This window comes from Pseudopodoces humilis, chromosome 5 (assembly GCF_049639895.1).
Source record: "Pseudopodoces humilis isolate 2021_Gansu_Grassland_sample_001 chromosome 5, ASM4963989v1, whole genome shotgun sequence".
In the NCBI taxonomy this organism is placed as follows: Eukaryota; Metazoa; Chordata; class Aves; order Passeriformes; family Paridae; genus Pseudopodoces; species Pseudopodoces humilis.
In genome coordinates, this window is record NC_142204.1 from 23,219,406 (window position 1) to 23,242,389 (window position 22,984).

At 54.5% G+C, this 22,984-nt stretch overlaps 2 protein-coding genes across 7 annotated transcripts; both read left to right on the forward strand.

Annotated features, from left to right (window-relative positions):
• The first annotated feature begins 119 nt into the window (after nt 1-119).
• GGA1 (golgi associated, gamma adaptin ear containing, ARF binding protein 1) lies at nt 120-10,582 on the forward strand. 2 transcript variants are annotated; one of them, XM_014256560.2, is made up of 17 exons: nt 120-258; nt 645-729; nt 1,037-1,112; nt 1,722-1,820; nt 3,046-3,169; nt 3,657-3,757; nt 4,831-4,911; nt 5,315-5,452; nt 5,600-5,681; nt 5,877-5,984; nt 6,261-6,416; nt 7,180-7,244; nt 7,368-7,546; nt 7,660-7,943; nt 8,159-8,328; nt 8,569-8,679; nt 8,852-10,582. In XM_014256560.2, the coding sequence occupies exons 1-17, from the start codon at nt 228-230 to the stop codon at nt 8,960-8,962; spliced, it is 2,001 nt and encodes a 666-aa protein (XP_014112035.2). In that variant the 5' UTR covers nt 120-227; the 3' UTR covers nt 8,963-10,582. The 2 variants fall into 2 exon arrangements, with proteins under 2 accessions (XP_014112035.2, XP_014112036.1); XM_014256561.2 differs by lacking the exons at nt 120-258; nt 1,037-1,112; nt 1,722-1,820.
• A 993-nt stretch (nt 10,583-11,575) lies between these two features.
• SH3BP1 (SH3 domain binding protein 1) lies at nt 11,576-22,749 on the forward strand. 5 transcript variants are annotated; one of them, XM_088054790.1, is made up of 19 exons: nt 11,576-12,663; nt 14,240-14,321; nt 14,408-14,450; nt 15,856-15,960; nt 16,345-16,421; nt 16,703-16,814; nt 16,912-16,988; nt 17,362-17,497; nt 18,128-18,196; nt 18,586-18,676; nt 18,973-19,115; nt 19,212-19,323; nt 19,423-19,504; nt 19,795-19,875; nt 19,983-20,099; nt 20,555-20,646; nt 20,828-20,957; nt 21,112-21,227; nt 21,624-22,749. In XM_088054790.1, the coding sequence occupies exons 4-19, from the start codon at nt 15,946-15,948 to the stop codon at nt 21,950-21,952; spliced, it is 1,779 nt and encodes a 592-aa protein (XP_087910916.1). In that variant the 5' UTR covers nt 11,576-12,663; nt 14,240-14,321; nt 14,408-14,450; nt 15,856-15,945; the 3' UTR covers nt 21,953-22,749. The 5 variants fall into 5 exon arrangements, with proteins under 5 accessions (XP_087910916.1, XP_005527789.1, XP_087910915.1 ...); XM_088054789.1 differs by lacking the exon at nt 11,576-12,663 and adding an exon at nt 12,671-13,010 and having other exon boundaries at nt 13,100-14,321; XM_005527732.3 differs by lacking the exon at nt 14,240-14,321.
• Nucleotides 22,750-22,984: the final 235 nt, after the last annotated feature.

The window sequence follows — 22,984 nt, forward strand, 5'->3', positions numbered from 1 at the left end:
CTTCCGCATCCCGCGCCTTTCCTCGCCCCTGCGCGGTGAGCCCATGGTGGAGCGGGAGTGCGGGCCAGCAGGGGGCGCGCTGGCGGCGGAGCGGCGCTCTGCACGGCCGACTTCCGGCTCTCTGTGGCCAGACGGATCGGGACTCTTCATGGCGCGGCCGCGCCGGGCCCGGCGGGAGGGCGGCGGCGGAGCGGCGCTGCCCTGCTGAGGAGCCGCGGGCCTCCGACATGGAGCCCGAGACGCTGGAGGCGCGCATCAGTGAGTGCGGCTGAGACCACCGCTCCCCTGCCAATGGGGCGGGGAGGGCGCGGGCGTGGGGAGGGGCGCAGGGCTCTGAGGGAGAGGGGCTGGGGGTCGCCTGGTGGCCGCGGCTGCGGGTGAGACCCCAGGGCCGGGCCGGAGGCAGGGGTGCGGTAGGTCAGCAGGGAGGAGGGGGCTAGAGTATGTGCACATACTCTCATACGTGGGCATAGGGCTGCCGTGGGAAGGGGCGAGTGGACACGAGTGTGTTTCTCCTCCCAGGCCATCCCCTGCTGCCGCACCCGCTGGAGTTGCCAGGGAAGGAGTGGGATCGATGATATCCCTCCACAGGGTGGGAGCCTGTTGGGTTTTTTTTTCTCACCGTCCCCTCCTCCTGCCCGCAGACAAAGCCACAAACCCCCTGAACAAGGACCTGGACTGGGATGGTATCAATGCGTTCTGTGAGCAGCTCAATAAGGACCTAGAGGGGTAAGTGCTTTGTCCTTTCCCCAGGCTTCTCCAGGTCACAGGCCTGGTTATGATTTCCCACCCAGCAAAATCCAGAGGGATTGTCCCAAGAGCTGAATAGGCATGAAGGCCCTCGAGGTGGGGGTAGGTGGGGGGTCCTGGTCTACTAATAGAAGGTTTCCTCCGGATTTTGAGCTGTCTTAGTGCCTTATCAGCATCTTCAACTTGCAACATGCTTTTCAACTCTGGATTCCCAGACAAAAAAATGCAGGTACCAGGCTTTTTGTCAATAACCGGCGAGCTTTTCTTTTCCCCTCACTCCTTCCAGTCCTCCACTTGCCACCCGGCTTCTTGCCCACAAGATCCAGTCTCCACAGGAATGGGAAGCTATCCAGGCCCTCACGGTAAGGGCATCTGCAGGCTGGTAGAACTAGATGGAGGGGCAGGGTGTGGAGATGCTCCAGCTTGACTGGAGAAGCACAGGAAGCTTTGAATTCCCTCTGAGAAAGCCCTGGAGCATGTGGGCCCTTGGGTGGGAGAGGGACTGAAGGTGGTTCCACAAGTCAGGAGAAGTTACTTGGAAAGGTTTTGCTCCTGGAAGGATCACAGCCTGTTGAATAGGAAGCTTTTTGGCTTTTGTTGTGGTGGCCTTGGTAGTGCTGCACTAATGGTTGGACTGTATGATCTTGATGATATTTTCCAACCTAAAGGATTCAATGATTCTTAATCATGTTGTGGATCCACACTTTGAAACCCTGGTCCTTGTGCAACCTCTAAGGGTGTCCCTTTTAATGGGCTGTTGAGCCGTCTCTGCAAAAACTAACCCCAAAGATGAGAATCTTGCTTCCCTGTGGGAGGGTGCTTGACCACCTGGGAGGGAACAGGGGATGTCCCTTTGTGCTGCTGTGACAGTAGCCACAGACTCTGTACCTGGTGAGGGGGAAGCAGGAAGGAGCTGGCTCCTGATCCTGGTGCTGACCCCAGGCTGGGACTCACCTGGCCCCTCTCCCCAGGTGCTGGAGTCCTGCATGAAGAGCTGTGGCAAACGCTTCCACAATGAGGTGGGCAAGTTCCGCTTCCTCAATGAGCTCATCAAGGTGGTGTCCCCTAAGGTGGGTGTCACGGTGTTGTGCTGGAAGGGACTGGTGCCTGGTGGCAGGAGGGCTTTGGGAAAAAGTGGTGGCTGAGCAGAAAGGTCAGATGTCCACTGGGATGTGGGCAAAACAGGACAGTGTTAGTAGGAGATCTTGTCCTTGTTTCCTGGTGAGTTTTCTGGTGGGGAGTGAGTTTCCACCCCTCTATTCCTGGCTGATTCTTGTTGTAGGAAGCTGAGGGCCAACTGGACATGGTGCAGCCAGCACTTGTGAGAATACTGAGCCCATGTGCATGCCTGGAGTCACCTTCCTGGCATCCCTGTTGGGCTCTGTCTGTGCTGCATGTGCTCAGGAACCTCCCCCAGCTTTGACAGGACCATGTCTCTTTGGGGTGTCCCAACCCGATTGAGACACTCTTGGAGGGCAAGCCCAGGCTTGGTCAGTGGTGTTCTGGTGAGTCCCATCTGAAGGACCAAGTCATTACCTGCTCCTGTGCTGATGCTGCTGTTCCTGCAGCAGAACAAGCTGTGTGGGCTCCCCCATTCAGTCAAGGTAGTGAACGCCAGCAGGTGTAGAGTTAAGGGAACACAGGCTAAATATGACTAAGGAAAACCTTTGTCTGCCAGTCACAGCTTGTGATCTGTGATGATGAATAGCCCTGGACAGTGACAGCAGCATCCTAAAGTCCTCTTGCCTGGCACCCTAGAGTATGTCCTCTGCTTTAAGCCACTTGTCTGGTGGCACATGCACTGTTGCTGCCACCAGTGCTCCCATCAGACCTGTGTGAGAAGGCTGAGAGATGATTGAATGGCACCTGCTGGGTGCTGGTCATCTGGGGCTCACTTTGCTCAGGGCCCTGCCTCAGAGACCATTACCCACATGCCTCTCCCAGCCCTGCTGTCCCCTCATTCCTAAAGGGCTGCCTTGCTGAGCAGCTTCTTTTCACAGGACTCTTCCCTTCACAAGGTGACAGGAGACTTGCCTGAGCTTTCCCACCTGTCCCTGTGTGTTGCTGAGGAGCTGCTGCTGCAGCATTTCTCACACTCTCTTGTTTTTCCTGTGATGAAAACCAGGCACAGCATAAGATGAGTTGTAACACCCTCATGAGCTTTCCTGCTTGCTTCCTCTTTCCTCCTTGTGCCGTTGGGAACAGTCTCACTTCTCCTTGGAGGGCAAGAGAGGAACAGGCCAGACTTGCAATGGCTCAGATCAGCTTCAAGCCACTTATTTTCTCTTCCTTTAGTATCTTGGCAGCCGGACATCAGAAAAAGTGAAGTCAAAGATCCTGGAGCTGATGTACAGCTGGACATTAGGGCTGCCTCATGAGGTGAAGATATCAGAAGCCTACCAGATGCTGAAGAAGCAAGGTGAGAGGCAGTGGTCTGGAAGGGGCAGGTGGACAGATGGTTTTTCCCTCCTTCATTTTTTGTCTGGGCAAAATCTGAAAAAAGCTCTCGCTTCCCTCTGCACAGACCCAGGACCTCCATCAGTCTGACTCAGCATCAGGGTCAGGAGAATAAGCAGGTGCCTTGGGGCTCCTGGCTGAGCAGAGGGAGTTGCTGGTGATGAGTTGCTGGGTTGGTTGGCACATCTGCTTGCTCACATGGGAGATGGGGCACTGGAAGGGTCTGGGCTTGAAGGGCTGCAAGTGCTTTGGCAGTATATACTGGAATTTTCTTGGAGGGGATATTTATGGGGAATTGAAACACAATCCAGGATCTTGGGTAACAGGATAACCCACACACCCGTAGTCTCAGCTGGATTTGGTGGGCCATTAGGGAAAAAAGACCTGAATGGCAGTGCCATCCCTGAGTGAGTGGGTCCTCCTGATCTCTCCTTTGGTTTCTACTGCAGGGATTGTGAAGTGTGACCCCAAACTTCCCGATGATGCTCCTTTTCCACCGCCTCCTCCTCGACCCAAGAACATCATCTTTGATGATGAAGAAAAATCCAAGGTAAGGGCTTTGTCCAAGGAGAGGGACAGTAGGCATCATCTTCCTGCTCCAGTACCTTATGTCCCCCAGATACATGAGCATCAAGGTCCCTGCTCCACATGCTGTCCTTCAGAAAATGCATTATGGGAATGCTGAGGGCCTGTTCCAAAATCATGACGAAGGAAACAACTAGAGGAGTGGGGCATGTGGGTCTGTTTGACCTTTGGAGCACTTAGCTGCAGGATGGTGCAAAGGGTAATGCACTGACATTGGCCCAAGCAGGTTCCAGGAGGTTTGCTGCTGTTAGCTCTCTAGATTTCGGAGTTATCTGACCATGAGGTTTAAATCCCAGCCCCAGATGCTGCTGCTGTTATCTCATCCCCACCCCCATCACTGCAATCTTATTGCCCAACCATTTATAGCCACCTGGACCCATCCTCTGTTGTCTTTCCATGAGAATTGTGTCACCACTCAGGCAAACCTCTGCATTATCAGTGCTGATACTTTTAAGCAAGTATTGGACTCCTCTGGGTCTAGTTCTGCAGCAGGAGCGTGATGACAGTTTACTGCAAGGGATATAGTTTGCCTCCATAGGTCAGAGTCTGCAAATGAGGATTTGTAGGTGGGCAGTGGGACTGTTCACTGACCATACAGAGGGAGAGAAAGTGGGAGCTCTTCACCAGCAAAGAGGTGTGTGAAGATGTCCAAGTAGGAGTCCATTACAACGCCATGGCAATTCTTGCAGAAACCAGGCTTTCTGGTCTCTTTCTGGCTTTTTAGTCTCAGTGCTGCTGCACTCCAGACTCTCCACAGTGGGTAAGGGGCAGGCCAGAGCAGGTTCTGAAAGAAGGGGATCTTCAGGGAAAGACCTAGCTTGCATAACCAGAGCTACAACAGCAAAAGGAATGTCAGTTGTACTTCTCTCCCTGGTCTCTGATAGCCCACAAGCTCCTGTGGCTGGGCTCTCTAAATGGTTAAAATTGTCCACTGCCTCTCCCAGGTTTGGGATGGGGGAACTGTTGGCTCTAGTGTTGCAAGTGTGACTCTGGCTGCCATCCCTCAGCTTGGACTCAGAAGTACCTTCTCTTTTGCAGACGCTGGCTCGCCTCCTGAAAAGTTCCCATCCTGAGGATCTCCGGGCTGCCAACAAGCTCATCAAGGAAATGGTTCAGGAGGTGTGATGGGGGAAGAAGGGAGCTGGGGGGTCATGGTCTGGGTGGCGATGGTTGGCACCAAAGGAGGACTGGCTTTGTGACCTCATGCAGACATATGGAGCTTCTGCCCAAAATTTGGCTGCAGCAGCTGTGAAAGAGTCCTTGTGTGAGTTCTGCCATCCTCTGGCTACTTGGAGGAATGGGTCTGGGTGCATTTTGTGGCCCAAACCCTGCTGCAGCACTAGATCTACAGGAATTCCATCCCTGTCTGGCATGTTCCTGCCCAGAGATGACCTGGAGTTTTCCACTGGAGTGGGAGCTGTTTTGAGGGCAGTGTTGCTGGGCTTTAGTCCAGGGTGGTTGGCTGGCATGGCCTTCCTCCTCTCCAAGTTAGGACATCCTTCCCCATGTGCTTCCTGTCCAGGACCAAAAGCGCATGGAGAAAATCTCCAAGAGGGTGAATGCCATTGAGGAGGTGAACAACAATGTGAAGCTGCTGACAGAGATGGTGACAAACTACAGCAAGGGGGAAACAACAGAAAGCAATGAGGACCTAATGAAGGTGAGGAAATGCAATCCCAGAATCCTCCTTGAGCTCAGCAGAAATGGGTGACCCTTATCCCCTTATCCTCCTACCTATTTTGCACACCCAGCTGAGCATCCCGCTGCTCAGGGTGCTCACCTCATCACTGTATCTTCACTCCCCCAGGAGCTGTATCAGCGCTGTGAGCGCATGAGGCCCATGCTTTTCCGGCTCGCTAGTGACACAGAAGACAATGATGAAGCTCTAGGTAAACATATCTGGCCTTTCTCTTTCCTGCTGAGACTGCCCTGGAGGTGTCAATGTACCCTGCTGCAGCCTGCAGCATCAGTGGTGAAAATGCTCTTTGCAGTGGTTTTGTTTGCAGCAACTTGGGCCTTGTTTTGAAGAAACAGACTTGAGGTATAAAAGTAACTCTCTTCACTCTTCTCACGCTTATTTTCAGCGGAGATTCTGCAAGCCAATGACAATCTGACCCAGGTGATCAATCTCTACAAGCAGCTTGTACGGGGAGAAGAGATCAACGGGGAGACAGTGGCAAGTCCTCTTCGAGGTGAGGAGACTTGAAGAATGGGGACAGGAAAGTCAAGCAGAGGGACCCTGTTGCTGGTGTCCTGCAGAGTAAGAGAAGACTGAGAGAAGTGGAAAGGGGAAACCTGTGGGAGCTTAGCGTGGGGCTGGTGAGATAAGGAAATGGCTTATGGATGTGACTGGTGCATGAAGAAAGGGAACTGGAAGGGAGAGCAGGGGGGTATGAGGAGGCTATGAGTGTAGCCTCACTACACTGCATAAGGACTGGATAACTTTTCAGATTCTTTTCTTTTTGTAGGCAGCACTTCAGCACTTCTAGATCTATCTGGCCTGGAGCTTCCAGCAACATGCCCTTCCTACCCAGCTTTGCCCACCCTTTCAGGTGGCTCAGCAGTCCCCGTGCCTGACCAAGCTGGCTCTGTCTCCTTGTTGGATGATGAACTCATGTCTTTAGGTAAGAAATGCAGGGCAAAAGCTCTTTATTCTTTGACTCTGGATAGTTCTTCTTTGGCAGGAACATGAAGAAAAGATAGCTCTGGTAGAAGTGAATAATGAAAGACAGAGAGGTGTCCTTCATTTAGTGTGAGGGAGAGGAGGGAAAGACCCTGCTATGATTCTGAACTTCAGTCCCATGGTGGTGTTTTCTTGGCTAGTCAGAGAGAGCCTGTAGGGATGTGCCCACTGATTTGCTTTAGGTAAACTGACCTGGCAGGTAAATCAAGAGTGATGCAATGGCCATCCCCAGCTGGGATCACAAGGGTAGATCACCCCTGGCTCCTCATGTTTTCTGTTTGCTGTTAAAGTCATGAGCTGACAACAGATGCATGGAACTTCCAGAGCTGTTCACATGAAATCATGTGAGGTGCCACTCCTAGGAAGGTCTAGAGTCCTGCTTTGCACAACCAAGTGTCTGTTTCCTAAGGCAAGTGCTTTTGAGTACAACAGCATCAAGTAGACAACATGGTCAGTCAGATTGGTCAGCTCAGTAGTATTCTGGATTTTTCTGCCAATTGCAGTGAGAAATAAACTATAAATGAATGTATCTGGACAGAAAAAACCACTATCACCCTCCTGGCTCTCCCCCATGCAAGGATGGGGACCAGAGATGGATACCACATTGGCAGTTCTGCCCTGTGCTTCTGTGTCTTACTCAGGCCACATTTAATGTTCTTAATGATTTGGTAGGTAAACTCCATGTTTGCTTTTACTCCTGGCAGGCCTGAATGACCCAGCACCACATCCTGTCCAGGCTGGTGACAGCAGTGGCTGGAACAGCTTCCAGGTAATGCGCTGGGAGCTAGCGCAGAGGGTGAGGAAGGTGATAAAAGCAACAAATGTAGGTAGGGAAACATGCCACATCTGATATGTCGCCCTGCTTTGGGGCTCTCCTGTGTGCTCTTTTCAGTCTTCAGACAGCAATGAGCTCAGTATCACCCCTATCATGGCAACACCACCAGTCAAAGCAGATGCTGGTGCATCCTCCCCCAAACCATCTCTTAGCAGCAGTGGCCTCGATGACCTGGACCTCCTGGGCAAGACACTGCTGCAGCAGTCTTTGCCTCCAGAATCTCAGCAAGTGCGATGGTAAGCACTTGGTAGTGCAGTCTCGTATCTCTCCCTATTGTTTCCATTTTTTGAGGTGCTGGGCAGCATTTCAGTGCCCTGTTCCACTTCTTGCTCTCTCTCCCCCCTTGCAGGGAGAAGCAGCAACCACCCCCTCGGCTCACCCTGAGGGACCTGCAGAACAGGAGCAATTCTGGCACCGCAGCCCACAATCCCAGTGCTCCGCCTGTGCTCCAGAGTATTTCCCCTAACCCCACGCTGCCTATGACCTCAGAGCTGCCTGCCCCTGCTACACTTCCAAAAGCTGCCACCACACCAGCAGGAAGTACTGCAGTCCCACCACGGGCTCCTGCCACTGCGCTGCCCCAGGAGATCTCGCTGGCCAACATCACTGTGCCTCTGGAGTCAATCAAACCCAGTGAGCCGGGGAAAAAGAGGGGGGCAGGCATGGGGGGATTAAACCCCACACATGGAAGGGAAGAATGTGAAGAAACTTCTTGCTTGTTGGATTTTGTGGAGGCTGAAGAGGAATGGTGTCTCTGTCACTTGTATGGAGTTAGGGCAATAGGGAAAGGTGGCTGTCAGGCCAGTTCCCTCCTGGTTGACTGGTGCCTGTCCCTGCCTTTCCCACAGGCAGCATCCTCCCTGTGACAGTGTATGATCAGCATGGCTTCCGTGTCCTCTTCCACTTTGCTAAGGATGCCCTGCCTGAGAGACCTGATGTGCTTGTGGTGGTGATTTCTATGCTTAGCACGGCCCCGCAGCCCATCCGCAATATTGTCTTTCAGTCTGCCGTTCCCAAGGTAAGACAGCTGCTGGGGCTGAGTTCCCCAGATTGGGCCAAAGCATGATTCTACTTCTGCAGGAAAAACAGGGTGGGTGAAGAGAGCTCTGTGGGCATAGGAGCAAATTCTGTTACCTTCAGATTAGCACAATGTTTTTCTCTTTGACTAGAGAGCAGAAGCTTCCCAAGTACAGGAGCAGGGCTTCTGGCTGCCAAGTCTCACTCTCGGGAATGTGGTCTTCTCTCACTCTCTCCCTAGATAATGAAGGTGAAGCTACAGCCTCCCTCAGGCACAGAGCTGCCAGCGTTCAATCCCATCGTCCACCCCAGTGCCATCACCCAAGTCCTGCTGCTCGCTAACCCACAGAAGGTAACAGCATTGTTTCTGGGGCACAAACAGAGGCTGGTCTTGGTGCTTGGGCAAAGCCTCACTACCCTATATCCCTGTTCCCTCTAATCAGCAGCATGAGATGTGACTGGTTTGTGCCTCATGCCTTTCTTCCCCTTCTTCTGACTGCTTATTCTTTTTCTCCCATCTCCAGGAGAAAGTGAGGCTACGGTACAAACTGACCTTCACCATGGGAGAGCAAACCTACAATGAAATTGGAGATGTGGACCAGTTTCCCCCACCAGAATCCTGGGGAAACCTCTAGGGCCACATGTTGCAGGCACTACACTGCAGATTCCTTAGGAAGCCAACCCTGTGGGGCTGGAGCAGCCAGACAAAATGGGAGGGTGGGTGGGGGCTGGTGCTCACGCTCTATTCTCCAGATGGCCGGGCAAGGGCCTGGAGGGAGCATGCCTCAAGGAGGAGAGCAGAGATGCCAGGAGATGTTCATCTCACAAGACTAGAAGTGGAGTGGAAAGCTTCATGTGTGTGAACAGTTGCCTTCCCTGCTCTTCTGAAGATGACACTCCCTCCCCAGTCTGTCCAGCTTCTCTTCTAACCCTGCTTTCCTGCTTTAGGTGCATAGGGGAACAAGGACAGGGAGCTTTAACAACCTCAGCCCAGGGCAAGGCCTAGCAAAAGAAGTTCCTTTTCCTTGTCTTCCCCCTCCACACTTCTCAGCCCTTCAGCTATTTTGTGCTCTATGGTGCTCTCTCTTGTCCCCCTTGCCCCCTCCTTGGAGCTGGGCCCCAGTGATTCCATCTGGTGGGATCACACTGGAGCTGAGGAACAAGGCTGGGCAGAGCCTAGGTATCTCTCCAGCACCAGAGAGCAGACAGCTGTCTTTGCTTGGGGGGGGGGGGGGGGGGGTTAGGGGGAGTGATCATCACATATCTCTGTCCTAGCTGCTCACAGAGCTGTTGGTGGGAGGTGGGCCCCAGGGTGGGGCCTCAGGGGCTGGGAAAGGCTTGCTCTGTGCCTTCTCGGCCCCTTCAGCTGGTGTTCTGAACCCTGCAACAGGGAAGCCTACACCATTCCCACAGGCTTTATCTATCACAAGAAGCTTTGGGAACCGGGTTGAGTCTCCCTGCAGTCTCCTGCCAGATGGGGAGAGGAAGCAGCAGTTAGACTTCCTTTCCCTGGCTGGGCTGGAGAGCTTGGTGGGTCTGGGGGGTTTCTCAGCTTCTCAGTGTCCTCTCACAGAGGGGGGGTGAGAGTCAGGAGGAGATGAGAGCCCAGCTCATCACCACAAAACTCTGCACTGGGGCGTGGGGGGGTTCAGCTGTGCCTTGTGCACCTTTGCTGCAGTTGAGGGTGGGCCTGGCTCCCTGTGGCGGGGAGGGGGCTCGCTCCAGCCGCCTGATCACTGTGACACAAGAGCTGGGATCTGCAGGCACAGAGGAGACTGAAGATAGCACATCCCATGCAATCGCTAACCCCATGGGACTTAAAACCATGGGAGCTGCTTCCCATCCCTAAGCTGGTTTGGAGAGGGCCTGATCATAAAAAAGCAGAGGCAAGCTGTGTTCTGCATTGGCTTGCCAGTGGTAGAAGGAAGCATGTGTGAGATGGAGCAGGGTGCCCTGCACTCCTGGCTCGGGGCAGCAAAGGTGACATGTCTCAGAGCTGGGCACAGCAGGCAGTAAAGGAGAGGGGGAAGCAAGGTCTCTATGCTGGGATTCTGCTGTGTCTTACTTCCCTTTCCCATCTCTTCAGGGTTTTGTATGGGTTTTTTCTTTGCAGATCTTGTTTGGTTCTTGAATAGACTTGTATATATTTTCAGTGCAAAATTCTGTAAATGGAAGAAAACAAACAAACATTTAAAATGAGACGCCCGGCGCGAAGAATCTGCTGTATTTATGGGAAATAAAGATTTCTTTCCTGATCCTGCTCCTGACTTGTGACCCAAGGAATGCAATTTCCCCCTTACTTTCCCCGACCCCTGAGGAGCTTCTCTGCACCCTGCCCAGCTCAAATCCCGCCCCTTCAGTCCTGTAGTTCATCCCTCAGTCACTCAGGCCCTTGCCACAATGATTTCCCTGCTCCCATGAGCAGGGATGGTGGAATTCCCCCAGCAGTTCTCAATTCCGTTTTTGAGAGCAGTCACTTCCAGGCTGTGAACTGGGTGCTGCCCATTTCCCTCGCACCCCCTGGAGAGGCAGTGGGCAGCAATCTGTGCCTGACAGCCCCCAGGCAGCAGGGCTTGAGCTCGCTCCCATGCCCCACCATGCCCCACAGGACTGCAGTTTCCACTGCTGGTTGTAGCACTTGGAAGCAGCTCCATGAGGCAGTTTTATTCAGGGGTGCAAAGTGGGATCTCCTCTGGCAAGCAGCAGCCCAGGGCTGGGAGCAGCTCTGATACCGCATATAGGGAATGGCCTAGCCACCTCTTGAAGCACTCAGTGAGGATCTGGGAGAGCTTTGCATCTTTGCAACATTTTTGCATCTTTGCAACAGGTCCTTGAAGCAACTGCTTGTTAGGAGCACGTCCGAGACTCGATGGTGAGGGATCAGATGTGCTCTGCCACAGGTTTAGAACAGCCTGGTGTTTTGGGCGGGGAGAGAGTGGTGCTGTCACCCCATAACCACTTGAAAACAGCTACCAGCACCACTTTGCTGTGCAGTAACCGGAGACTTGACCCTTGCCAGGAAGTACAACCTAGCAGCCCCCAAATTTTTACTCTTGCAGCTTCAGGGTGCAGATGGAGTAGCCGTTCCACCTCGTTTTCCTTTGCTGCTTGCCTCTTCTGCCCACGAGCTGACCGCTTCTCATTTTGGCTTGGTTTGCTACTTCCTTTGCCAGCTATGTAACCCAGCCAACAGCAACCTCTTGCTCTCTCTTAGTGCAGGCGGAAAGTCCGATCTGCAAGTAGCCAGAAATAAGGTCAGATTTACATCTCACAGAGTCAGGACCAAAAGTCGTGATGGTGTGAAGTGGATGATTTTCGAAAAAAAAAAAAGAAAAAGCAGAGTGCAGGCAACAGCCGAGCCTGAGAACCGGGAGTTTGCGGTCCCCGTGCAACAGCGGGTGCTGCTGCCCCTGCTCGGAGGAACTCTGCGAGCGGGGGGGAGGGACCTCCCCAGTGCACAAGGCAACAGCCCCCGGCCACAGCTTTGTGGTGGTTCTGGAGAGTCAGCGACGGCAGGGAGGGAAAGCAGGGTGAGGGGCGCAGGGACGGTGCAGGAGTAGCTTTGCTGCTTTTATCACAAGAAGGGAGTGTGTCGCTGGGGAAGAAGATGGAGCTGCAGCCGTGAGCATGGAGAGGTGCCTGAGGAGTGTTGGCAGAGTTGGGTGACCAGGTAGGGCAGGGTGTTACATCAGGTGCCCTGTGTGAGCCGCACAGCCAGCTGGCACCGGTACGGGCTGCCCCGCAGCACGGCTGACGGTGGGCACGGGACGGAAGGGGAACCACCCCAGCTGAGACAGAAAGAGCGTGGGCCCTTCACTCGGGCTCGGCAGCGGCATGTGCTTGTCCTGCCTTGTTATGTGTATGCTGTAATAAAATTTCCCCTTTAAGGCTGGGCTGAAGTTATTTTTACTCGTGGGGTGGTGACGGGAACACAGAACGGAGCAGGAGCTCTGAACTGTTCTTACCTGATCTGCGGCGGAGGGGCGGACGGAGGAGGAAGGAAGCTCAGAAAAGGAGAGGGATCGAGCAAAGGGAGGGGAAAAGAAAGCAGGCAGGGAGGGCATCCCATGGGGGGGACTAGGGAGGGGACCAGCTGGGGAAACTGAAAAAGAGGGAACGAGGAAGAGGAATAAGGAGGGAGAGCTCCTTTGGGAAAAGCGAAGTGGCTCCGGGGAGAAGAAGGGCTGCAAGCATCCAATGCCAAGCATTACCGAGGGGAGCTGAGTGGGTACAGCCAGCAGAGCAGCTTTTGTGGTCTCCTCCTGACTCTCAAGATGATGAAAAGACAGTTTAATCGAATGCGCCAGCAGCTGTCCCATCCCAGCATCACCATTAGGTAAGGACTTCTCCACTACCTGTACCGGAGGGAGTGGGATGCGGGTCCTGGGGTCTTGTGCTGGGGCTGGACCGACATCCCAGTGCTGGTGGCCTGGGAAAAGGGGGAGGAAATTTTAGAGCATCTTCAGCAAAAGCTGAGGGGCTTTGGGAAGGCTGTATTGGTGCTGCTCAGCAGTAAATGATCCTCAAGCCCAGTTGCCTCTCCCAGGGCCCACAGGTACTGCATTTACCAGGAAACAGGGCTTTCCCAAGCTTGGCTTCACCAGGATGCGGGGCAGTGGGGCAATGGGGAGGGACCTTCCAGCCACATGCCCCTGGCTGTGCAATGACCAGGAAGGTGATCAGGCTGGGACAAGCCCTCCCTGCAGAATCTGGGGTGCCCCACAGGAACCAAATGGCCTGCATAGCTCTAGCCAGCCCAGCAGCATGAGCAGCCCAGAATGCCCTTTGAGGAGAGGACCAGGAGTCCTCAGATGGACCCATGGAGGACTTACAGCTTCACACAAAACCCTCTGTCCCTGTCCTACCTCTACCATTTCCTTCTTTTTCTCCTCGGCTTTCCAAAGCTCTTCCCTTGCAAAACCCAGAACTGAAATTACAGGGCTGGGCTCTCCCTGCCCAGCCCCCTCACTCCCTTTCCTACTGCCACCTCTGCAGGTTCCCAGCACTGGGTGGCTAAGTGGGACCAAGTGTGTCCCCTGAACCACTGAGCTCCTTCAGCCTGCCCAGCAAATCAACCACAGGGAAGCAATTCCTGTATCCTGGTGGCCTCTTGCTCTCCTTGCATTCCCTGGAAGGGAGCATGATGCCTGTTCCCACACCCCTTCCCTCAAGATTTCTCTTCTCCATGACAGATGCACCTCCCTTTTGGTTAATGCCAGGCAGGCAAGTCTCAAGCAGCTTGTGAAGCAAGCTCTTCACCTGCTGCAGAGCCTCTCCTCTGGGGACCATGACCTCACGTGATCTTGCTTGCCTTCAACCAAACCACCCACGTTTCCTGCAGCTCCACATCCTCATCCCACATTGGTTTTGGCAGGCAGTAAAAAGAGAGAAACATGAACTGAGGAAAAAGCAGCAGATGGAAATCAAATTGGGTTCTTGGGACACAGCAATGGTAGCAGGCTGTGAAGCAAAGCTTCCTCTGTGGGAGGCATCGCAGAGGTTTTAGGGTCATGGTGGCTGGTTTTGAATTTGGCTTTGAGCAGAACCACAGAAAGCTGGGTTTGTGTAGGCATTTCTGGAGGGGCTGCTGTTGGTCTTGGACCCCAGTTTGACCACAAGGACACCCTTGCTCCTGCACCAGTGGCCCCAAAGAGTACCTAGGCCTGCAAAGATGTGCACCAGACTGCAACATCACTGTCCTGGATTCGCCTTCAGGGTAGAGATGGGTAGTCAGGGGCAGTAAACATCCTGCTCCTGTTGTGGCCCTGCTGAGCACTCTGACTCCAAAAACACAAGTCACATTTGGACTTTTTGACTGAGGTGCACTGAACTGGAAACCCTGTCTGATGGGGTGTCCACCAGCCAGCAAAGCTGGCTCATTTGCACTGTTCCTGCTGTTCTTGTCCTCCCAGGCTCACTCTACCCATAGCCTTGTATCTGATAGGCCAGGATATAGCCTGTGTCTCCTGCTCCCAGGAACCCAAAGAGAGGCAGGTATGATGCATTAGGACCTGCCTTCCCAAGGGAGCATGGTGGAGGCCATCCCCATTTGCTGATGGTTCCTTCTCCTTCCTCTGCAGAGCCCAAGAAGCAACTGAGTTCCTGTCAGAAGATTTGCTGCAGGTGAGGTGTGGGCTGGGCTGGCAGGCGTGTGTCTGCTTGTGCCTGGGCGTGGGAACCTGTCCCGCTGCTGTCTGCCATTCGCCCTGCCAGTATGTCCAAGTCATGGGGCTGGGATCTGCCCACGTGCCAGAGGGTGATTTCAGGACCACGGTGTTACGGGATTGGCAGGCTCCTGCTATCAGGAAGGGCTTTCCCAGCTGCTCACAGAGGCATGAATCCTGACCATTTGTGCCCCCTTTTCACTGGACCAGATGCTCCGGGCTGTGGTAGGATGCTGGGCAGGTGTTGTGGTTTGGCGCTGGCCAAATGCCAGGTACCCACAAAAGTTGCTCACTCACCCTCTCCTGTTACAGCTGGGCAGAGGAGAGAGAATTTTAATGAAGGCTTTATGAGTTAAGGACCAGGAGAAAACATTCCAAAAGCAAAACAATCTCAACTTAGAGGTAGAAAGTGAATTTATTACTAACAAAATCAGAGGAGGATAATAAGTAAAATAAGCCCTTAAAAACACCTTTTCTTCCCCCAAACCTTCCATCCTTCCCACCAACAACACAGGGAGCAGGGTGTGGGGGTTTTGGTTAGTTCATCACCCGAGATCTTCCGCTGCACAGGGAGAGGAGTCCTTCCACTGCTCTGCTGCACTGTGGTGTCCCTCCCACGGGAGACAATTCTCTCTGAACTTCTCCAGCATGGCTCCAAATCTCACAAGCAGCAGTCCTCTCAAAACTGCTGCAGCATGGGTCACTCTTCCATGGGGTGCAGCCCTCCAACGACAGGCTGCTCCAGCCTGGAAGCAGGGCCCTCTCTTCACTGCGTCTCCCACTGCATCACAGCCTCCTCCAGGCATCCACTCACTCCAGAGTGAGCACCTCCCCCACAGGCTACAGGTGGATCTCTGTATCCCCTGTGGATCCCCATGGGCTGCAGGGCACAGCTGCTTCACCATGGTCATCACCACAGCCTGCAGAGGAACCTCAGCTCTGGTTCCTGGAGCACCTCCTGCCCCTCCTTCTCCACTGACCTTGGTGTGTCCATGTGGTTTCCCTCACATGTTCTCACCTCCTCCTCTTCTTTGGCTAGAAAAAAACTGTGTTCTCACTTGGTTTTGATTTTCTTCTTAAATATGTTTTCACAGAGGCATTACCACTATCTCTAACTGGCCCAGGCTTGGCCAGCAGCAAGTCCATCTTCAGAGCCATCAGCGATTGGCTCTGCCAGACATGGTGGAAGCTTCTGGCAGCTTCTCACAGAAGCCACCTCTGTGGCCCCCCCTGCTACCAAACACCAGCCCATGCAAAACCAACACAGCAGCCATCCTCACGCAGAGCTGGGTAGTGGAGAAATGGCCTTGAGGTGCCCATGGTTGACAAAATGGTTTCCCCAGCCCCCACTCTTCTGCCCCCAGATTGAGCAGAGGATTGAGCCGGCCAAGCGAGCAGCTCACAGTGTGTCCAAGAGGCTCCAAGCCTGCCTGCAGGGACAATGTGGCTCCGAGATGGACAAGCGAGTGGTGAGAAAATCTTCCCACTGCAGCCTGTGCTCACCCCAGCTCTGTCCCTTGCCAGCAACAGAGATGCCAGGCCCCTGCTTTGCCTGCTTTGCTGAAGGGTGGTCCAAAGCTATTCCAAGCCCAGGTCCCATTATCAGCAGCAGCCTCCAGCACGTGCCTGGGACAAGCAGAGCAGGGGATCCCTCTCTATTACCATCACTAATTTGGGTTACTCCTGAGAGAGTGTCTTTGCATTGAATAACCTGCCAAAGCCCTTGTTGTCTATGTTCCTTCCCAAACCCCCATGAACCCTGGCACCCAGGGTGCCCTGTGGTGAGGAACACCACAGTGTGGGCAGGCACAGTGGTGTCATCACTTCTCTCTCAAATCCTTGGCTGTGTGCAGAAGAAGCTGCCTTTGATGGCTCTGTCCATGGCGATGGCTGAGAGCTTCAAGGAATTAGACACAGAGTCCAGCCTTGGGTAAGTACTGGTGGGAGAAAGTTCCGGAGTGACCCCAAAAGATGCCAGATCCTGATAGTGACACTGTCTTGGCTCAGGGGCTGCCATGGCTCAAACCATGTCCCCAGAGCAAACACTGGTGTTGCACTGGGAGACGGGACAGACAGCACCTACAGCCTCCCATTGCAGAGGAGGGCCAGGGGCTGGCTCAGGGTCCCATGTGGGTACAGGTACAATGTGAATGTTGGGTCAGAGAAGGGCATGGCTCCAGCCTGCAATAATTTCATCTCTGTCCCACGCAGGAAAGCCCTGGAGATGGGGTGCTGCATACAGAGCTCACTGGCCAAAATCACCGCTGAGTTTGAGATTGCCCTGGAGCACTACGTCCTGCAGCCACTCAACAAGCTCAGTGAGGTAGTCCTGGCTGCCCTACTAACTCCACTCTCCAATCTCACCACTCCTTTCTGTGTCCCCAGGCCTCCCCCACTCACTCTGTCCCTCTCTCCTCCAGGAGGAGCTCCCCACCATCCTGAAGCGCAAGAAGACCCTCCAGAAGTTGATTTCTGACTGGAACACAATCAAGAGCCGGTATGGGGCACACTGCAGCTCTGGGGGGACCAGGACATATAGAGCACAGCCCCCAGACAGGTTGGGGGGGAGAGAGGAAGATAATTGCCTTGGGGAGTCAATTTCCTCTTCAGGAGGACCCAGCTAGCTCCTCTCTCTAGATGCATCTTGCTCTGGGCTCAGATGCTGATTCCCTAGCACCAGAGAGGGCAGTTCTGCTGCTAAAGGCAGTAAAGTGTCCCAGTGCTGCTTGGTACACTGAGATCACCTCGTTCCAACTCCTGCCAGTGATAACCCTTGCCATGCCAGATTTCTCTGGAAGTCTGCACACTTGTTCTACCCAGCAATCCTGGCACTGAGACCATAAATATACCTCTTCTGTGCCACCCCAAAGGCTGAACCAAGCTGCCAAGAGTTCCAGTAACAGCACTGGAGCTGGTGCTGGCCCAGGGGCATCCTCTGCTGCCAACAAACTGGAGATCTTGAAGGAAGAAGAGGAGGAGGTGAAGAGGAAGGTGGAGCAGTGCAAGGTGAGATGGTCCCTTGCTCTCCTCTATGGATCAGCTCCAGGGCTGCAGACCTGCTCCCCTCCACCAGTCTTTTCCCAGGTGACCCCACACTGAGATGGATTGCAGCCAGAGAGCATGTCCTGCCCTCTGAAAGCAAATGGGCCCCTCAAGCAGGAATAGGGAGATGGCCCAAGCCCTGGGAAGAAAAAGAGTAAAAGAGTTCAAAGCACAAGCTGCTGCAGAGAGGAGGCTCCAGGGGCTAAATCAGGGAGCATATGGGGTCCCCTCAGGCTGGGAACTAGCTGAGCTAGGATCTGTTGTGTGTGGCAGAGAAGTTTCACATCAGCTTTCTCCACTTCTGCCCTATTTCTCTGAAAAGCCCAGCACCTCGTCTGGCAGAGCTCGTGATCTCACTGGAGCTGAAGGTGCAGAGACCTTTTGTTCCTGAGACACTTGTGCCAGGACCTTGATCATGGGGCAGGTTGGTGCCACTACCCAAACTAATGGAAGCAAGGAGGAAGCCCCACTGCACCCAGAGACCCTGTCTAGACCACTCACAGACCAGATGAAAGGGCTTCATGAAGGTGTCTCCTCTTCCTCGGGTGCAGGGAAGGGATGGAAGATTGCTCTTCTTTGTGTCTCCCTTCCCAGGATGAGTACATGGCTGACCTCTACCACTTCTCCACCAAAGAGGACATCTATGCCAGCTACTTCATCAAAGTAAGTCCTCTGTCTCTCTTCTCCCCAGTGTGTGAACATAGACTGCAACATGTCTGAGCCCAGCCTTGTCTCCGTCCACCCCAAGTGCCCCCAAGCAGGGCAGGGGACAGATCAAGGCATCAGCAGGTGCCTATAGGTTGCTCCAGACACTACAGGTGAATGCCACCCCTAACACCAAGTGCAAACAAGCAGCTTGTCCTGATGATGCCCCTCTCCAATTTGCCCTCTACCCCTTACTACAGACACAGTCCCAGGGACCCCAGGTGGGCTCCCCTTGCAGCTCCCTCTTTGCCCTGTCCTCATATGGGTGCAATGTCCTGGGAATGGGCACCTCTCCGAGAGAGGCTGGTGCTAACTGAATGCTGTTTGCCTGTCCCCCTGTCTGGCAGCTATTGGAAATCCAATCCCAGTACCACCGTCAGTCACTGGAATCTCTGGACTCAGCTCTTGCAGAGCTGAGGGAAAGCCACAGACAGACAGGTACCCTCTGGTTCTCCATGCAGCCTGGCAAGGACTGCAGCTGAGCCTGGGGGATACAAGTGTGGCCAGCAAAGCTGGAAAAGGCTCATTTTCTGTCCCTATACCTGCTGCTGCCTACCATGCTGGGCTGGTAGGTTGGGGACTGCAGCTTGATATGGGCTGGGGATGCTGCCTGTCCTGCCTCTGCCTCTGCCTGTAGCCAGCCAAGTTCAGCTTGGAGCAGGATGTTGCCTTGGCCAAATGCTGGATGGTCCCAGTGTCCCCCATCCCTCTTGACATTTTCCTCCCTCTTCCAGAGCCTTCCTTCACGACAGACACCCCAGTGGCGGGGTACTATGGAGTGTCCCTAGAGACACACCTCAAGAGCTTAGGCCGGGAGATTGCGCTTCCCATTGAAGCCTGTGTCATGATGCTGTTGGCTTCCGGCATGAAGGAGGAGGTAGAGAGTGCTCCAGGCCCCCTCATCACTTTCTCCCCCCAGATGCACTCCTCCCAAACTCAAAATGCATCCCTTCCCTCTTCATCCCATCCCCAGGGGCTCTTCCGGCTGGCAGCAGGCGCCTCAGTGCTGAGGAAGCTGAAGAGCAGCTTGGCCAGCGGCTCCAATGCCCTGGAAGAGTTTTACTCCGACCCCCATGCTGTGGCTGGTGAGTGCCAACAAGGCAGGGTGGGGGGACATGACCAGGCAGTCCCTGCCATCCATCCCTCAGCTGCCATCAGCTCCACTGCTCCCCCTCTCCTCCCAGGTGCACTGAAATCCTACCTGCGGGAGCTGCCCCAACCTTTGATGACCTTCGAACTCTATGACGAATGGGTCAAAGTGGCCAGGTGGGTCCAGGCACTGGGGAGGAAATCACTGGCAGGTCTCAAAAAGCCCCCAGTCAACCCCCTCCATCCTTCCTGGCACTTGGAGCAGGGGTGCTCTGTCTCATTTGGGGAGATACGAGCACAGTGCCTCTGTGGATGCCTGCCTTCACTGCCCAGTAAAGCTGGACATCTCCATCTCCAGGGCTATGGCCTGCACAGGGCAGTCAACACTGGCCTTTGTCCTTGTCCACTGTGTCCCTCTCTGCCACAAGGAACAGGCCGAGCTATCTGTTCTTCCTTCTATCTTACAGCTTAAAGGACATTGACAGCCGCGTACAGAGCCTGAGAGACACCTGCAGCCGCCTGCCCCAGGACAGCTACACCAATCTGAGGTGTTTTGTCTGAACAAGGCTTCTTCAGCCCCAAGCAATCACCAGGGGTAGCCATTCCCTCCTCAAATGCCTACCTCCTAAACCCTTGCCCTCCTTTCACCCCACAGGTATCTGATCAAGTTTTTAGCCAAGCTGGCTGAACACCAGGAGGTGAATAAAATGACCCCCAGCAACATTGCCATTGTGCTGGGCCCAAACCTGCTGTGGTCACAGCAGAGCACAGGGTAAGGTCTGGTTTGAAGGGGTGGGAGGCATCTCCCTAGCCCCAGCTGGGATGCCTTGGCGGCAAATGCCATGGCAAAGGCTGATCCAGCAGCCTTCAGACTGGTCTAGAACACTTAGAAATCTTCCATCCTCAAGTCCTGTCCCTTGTTCTCATGCTCCCCAGGTTGCATGTCCCCTCACCAAGCACATGTCCTCTTAGCCACTCTGCAAAGTAGTAGAGGAGGGGGCTGAAACCCAAAGCATGTTTTGTGACATGGATGGCTTTCAACACCACTGGCCTCCAACATCAAACCAGGGTTCCCAGGACATGGAAAAAGGCCCATCACACACACTGCCATGGCCCTTGGCTGGGCTGCCTTCCCTTCAGACCCTGATCCCTGCAGATTGAACACAAAAACCCATTTAGAGTTAATTCCCCCAAACCCTTCTTCTGATGCCTCCCCCTGTCTCACAGAGATCCCATGCAACTGGACTTGGCCTCAGTCTCCTCCATCCAGGCTGTGGTAGAAGCCCTCATCCAGAATGTGGACACTCTCTTCCCTGGAGGTAGGGCGAGGGCATCACTTGGTGGGCTGCAGCAGAAAGTGACAGGGAGAGGAAGGGAAAGGAACATTTTTCCATCTCCGGGAGGGGAGAAGTGTGAGGTTGCTCTGGCTCCCTGCTGTGGGATCATTGCTCTGGGTGGCAAGTACTTCCTCACAGGATCTCCTCCTTTTTCTTCACCCAGAGTTAGATTTCAATGTCTCAGGCATGTTCATGCCACCTACCAACACCGGACTTTGCAAGGCTGCCCCAGTGGAAGAGCCAACTCCTGCAACCCCTCCAGCCAGCACCCCCACCCTTTTGGATGGAGAGGCGTAAGTCTGATGGGAGCTAGAGGCTCTGGCTGTCCCAGCTCTCCCTGTGTCGTCCCTCCCTCCCACCTCATGTCAGGGCCGTACCCTCACAGGTGCCTCACAGCCAGGATCACCATGCCCAACCAAAGCCTGACTTGCCCTGTTCTCTGTGCAGCACCTCCAGGGACCCTGAGGCCAGGTCCCAGCCGGCATCCCCAGCACTGCCCAGGTCACCTCCTGAAGCTGCAGGGCCACCAGCTCCGATGATGACTGACAACACCACCCGCAAAGGTTAGGGTGCCCCTGATGCCTGGGAAATTACACCCCCCAGTGCCACCTCCTGTGGTTGTCATCATCCTGCTGTTCTCCACGCAAGTGGGCACTGGGGATGTCCTTGTCACCAAGTAAGGGGAAAGGCCTCTGACTGGGGCAGCATGGCTAGGATCCAGCCAAGATGGGACCGTGGGATGGTGGGACACAGTATGTCCTCCAGTGCTGGGTTGAACACCTCCGGTAAAGTGTCAAGGCTCATGGCCCTGTGTGAAAGGAAGAGGGAAAAGCCCCCCAGAAAAGCTGGTGTGCACTTGTATCTTCAGGACAGGAGTTGGGCAAGGGGCAATTTGTCCAACCACCTGTCTGCAGCCCCCTCTGCCCTTTGGAGAGATCCCAGCCCAGCTTTCTTTTCAGGCAAACGCCCAGCTCCGGCCCGACCCACAATGCCACCACCGCCTGTGACGCAGCCTCAGAGCACAGCTCCTGCCCAGGCAGCCAGCCCCAAAGCCCTGCCACGACGGATGCCCAGCCGAGCCCCCTGCATCCCACCACCACTCCCTCCACAGCCAGCACCCCGCCACAGCCGAGATGCCCCGCCATCCCCCAAGCCTTCCACTGGTGAGGCTGACACAGTGGCTGCCATGGACTGTGTGCCAGGAACCACAGAGGAGGGGCAGCCACTGCCAGCAGGAGGAAGCCCCCTGGCCACATCGGCCCCAGAAGGACAGCCCACAGAGAACTGAACAGGGTGAGGGGCATGGGGGAATCACAGGTCAGGGAGATTGGATCCAGCACCACTCTGGGACCCAGCAGGTGCTGTGGAAATGCAGGCCTCAGGGACAGCATCTCTTAGTCCTCCTCCTTGTTCCCTCGGCTCACACCACCTGGCACGCTTTGTTTGCCTTCTCTCGCTCTCCTGTCTCCACCTCCCCACACCACCACGTCCCTGCCGGAGCCCAGCCACCAGTGAGGGCCCAGATCCCTGCCCAGATCCCCCACTGCAGGCCCAGCCACTGCTTGCAACTCTTGGGCCATTGTGGGCAGCTTGGCCCCATGGGGCCATCTGCAGATGCTCAGCCATGATCCCAGTCCCATTTTCCCTTAAAATGCATTGCCTCAGGAACACACAGATGGATATATATAAATACAGATACGTATATATATATAGGTAGATATATAGATATATACAGATATATAGATATATATACAGAGATACAGATATAGATACAGATATTTGGAGTGCATGATCTATTAGGAGTGGCTGAGGGAGCTCAGTTGTATGGCCTGTAGAAAAGGAGGCTCAGGAGTGACCTGATCACTCCCTACAACTCCCTGAAAGGAGGGTGCAGCCAGGTGGAGACCGACCTCTTCTCCCAGGTAACAGGCGGACAGTCTTAAGCTGCACCAGGGGAGGTTTAGGTGGGACAGTTGGAGGAATTTTTTCACAGAAAGTGATTAGACATTGGAGTGGGCTGCCCATGGAGGTGGTGGGGTCACCGTCCCTGGAGGTGTTTAAGGAAAGACTGGATATGGCACTTACTGACATGGTCTGGTTGACATTGTGTGTTCGGTCTCAGGCTGGATTCAGTGATGTTAGAAGGCTTTTTCAGCCTGAGTGGTTCTGTGATACTTTGCCAATATTTGAGGAGCTGATGTCAAAGTCGCAGGCCGGTGTGAGCAGGGCACACTTGGCAGTCTGAAGTGCTGGAGGGTGCAGCCCGGGGGGCCGCAGCGAGGACGAAAGGAGGCGGCAGCGCGGCCGGCGCCCACAGCCG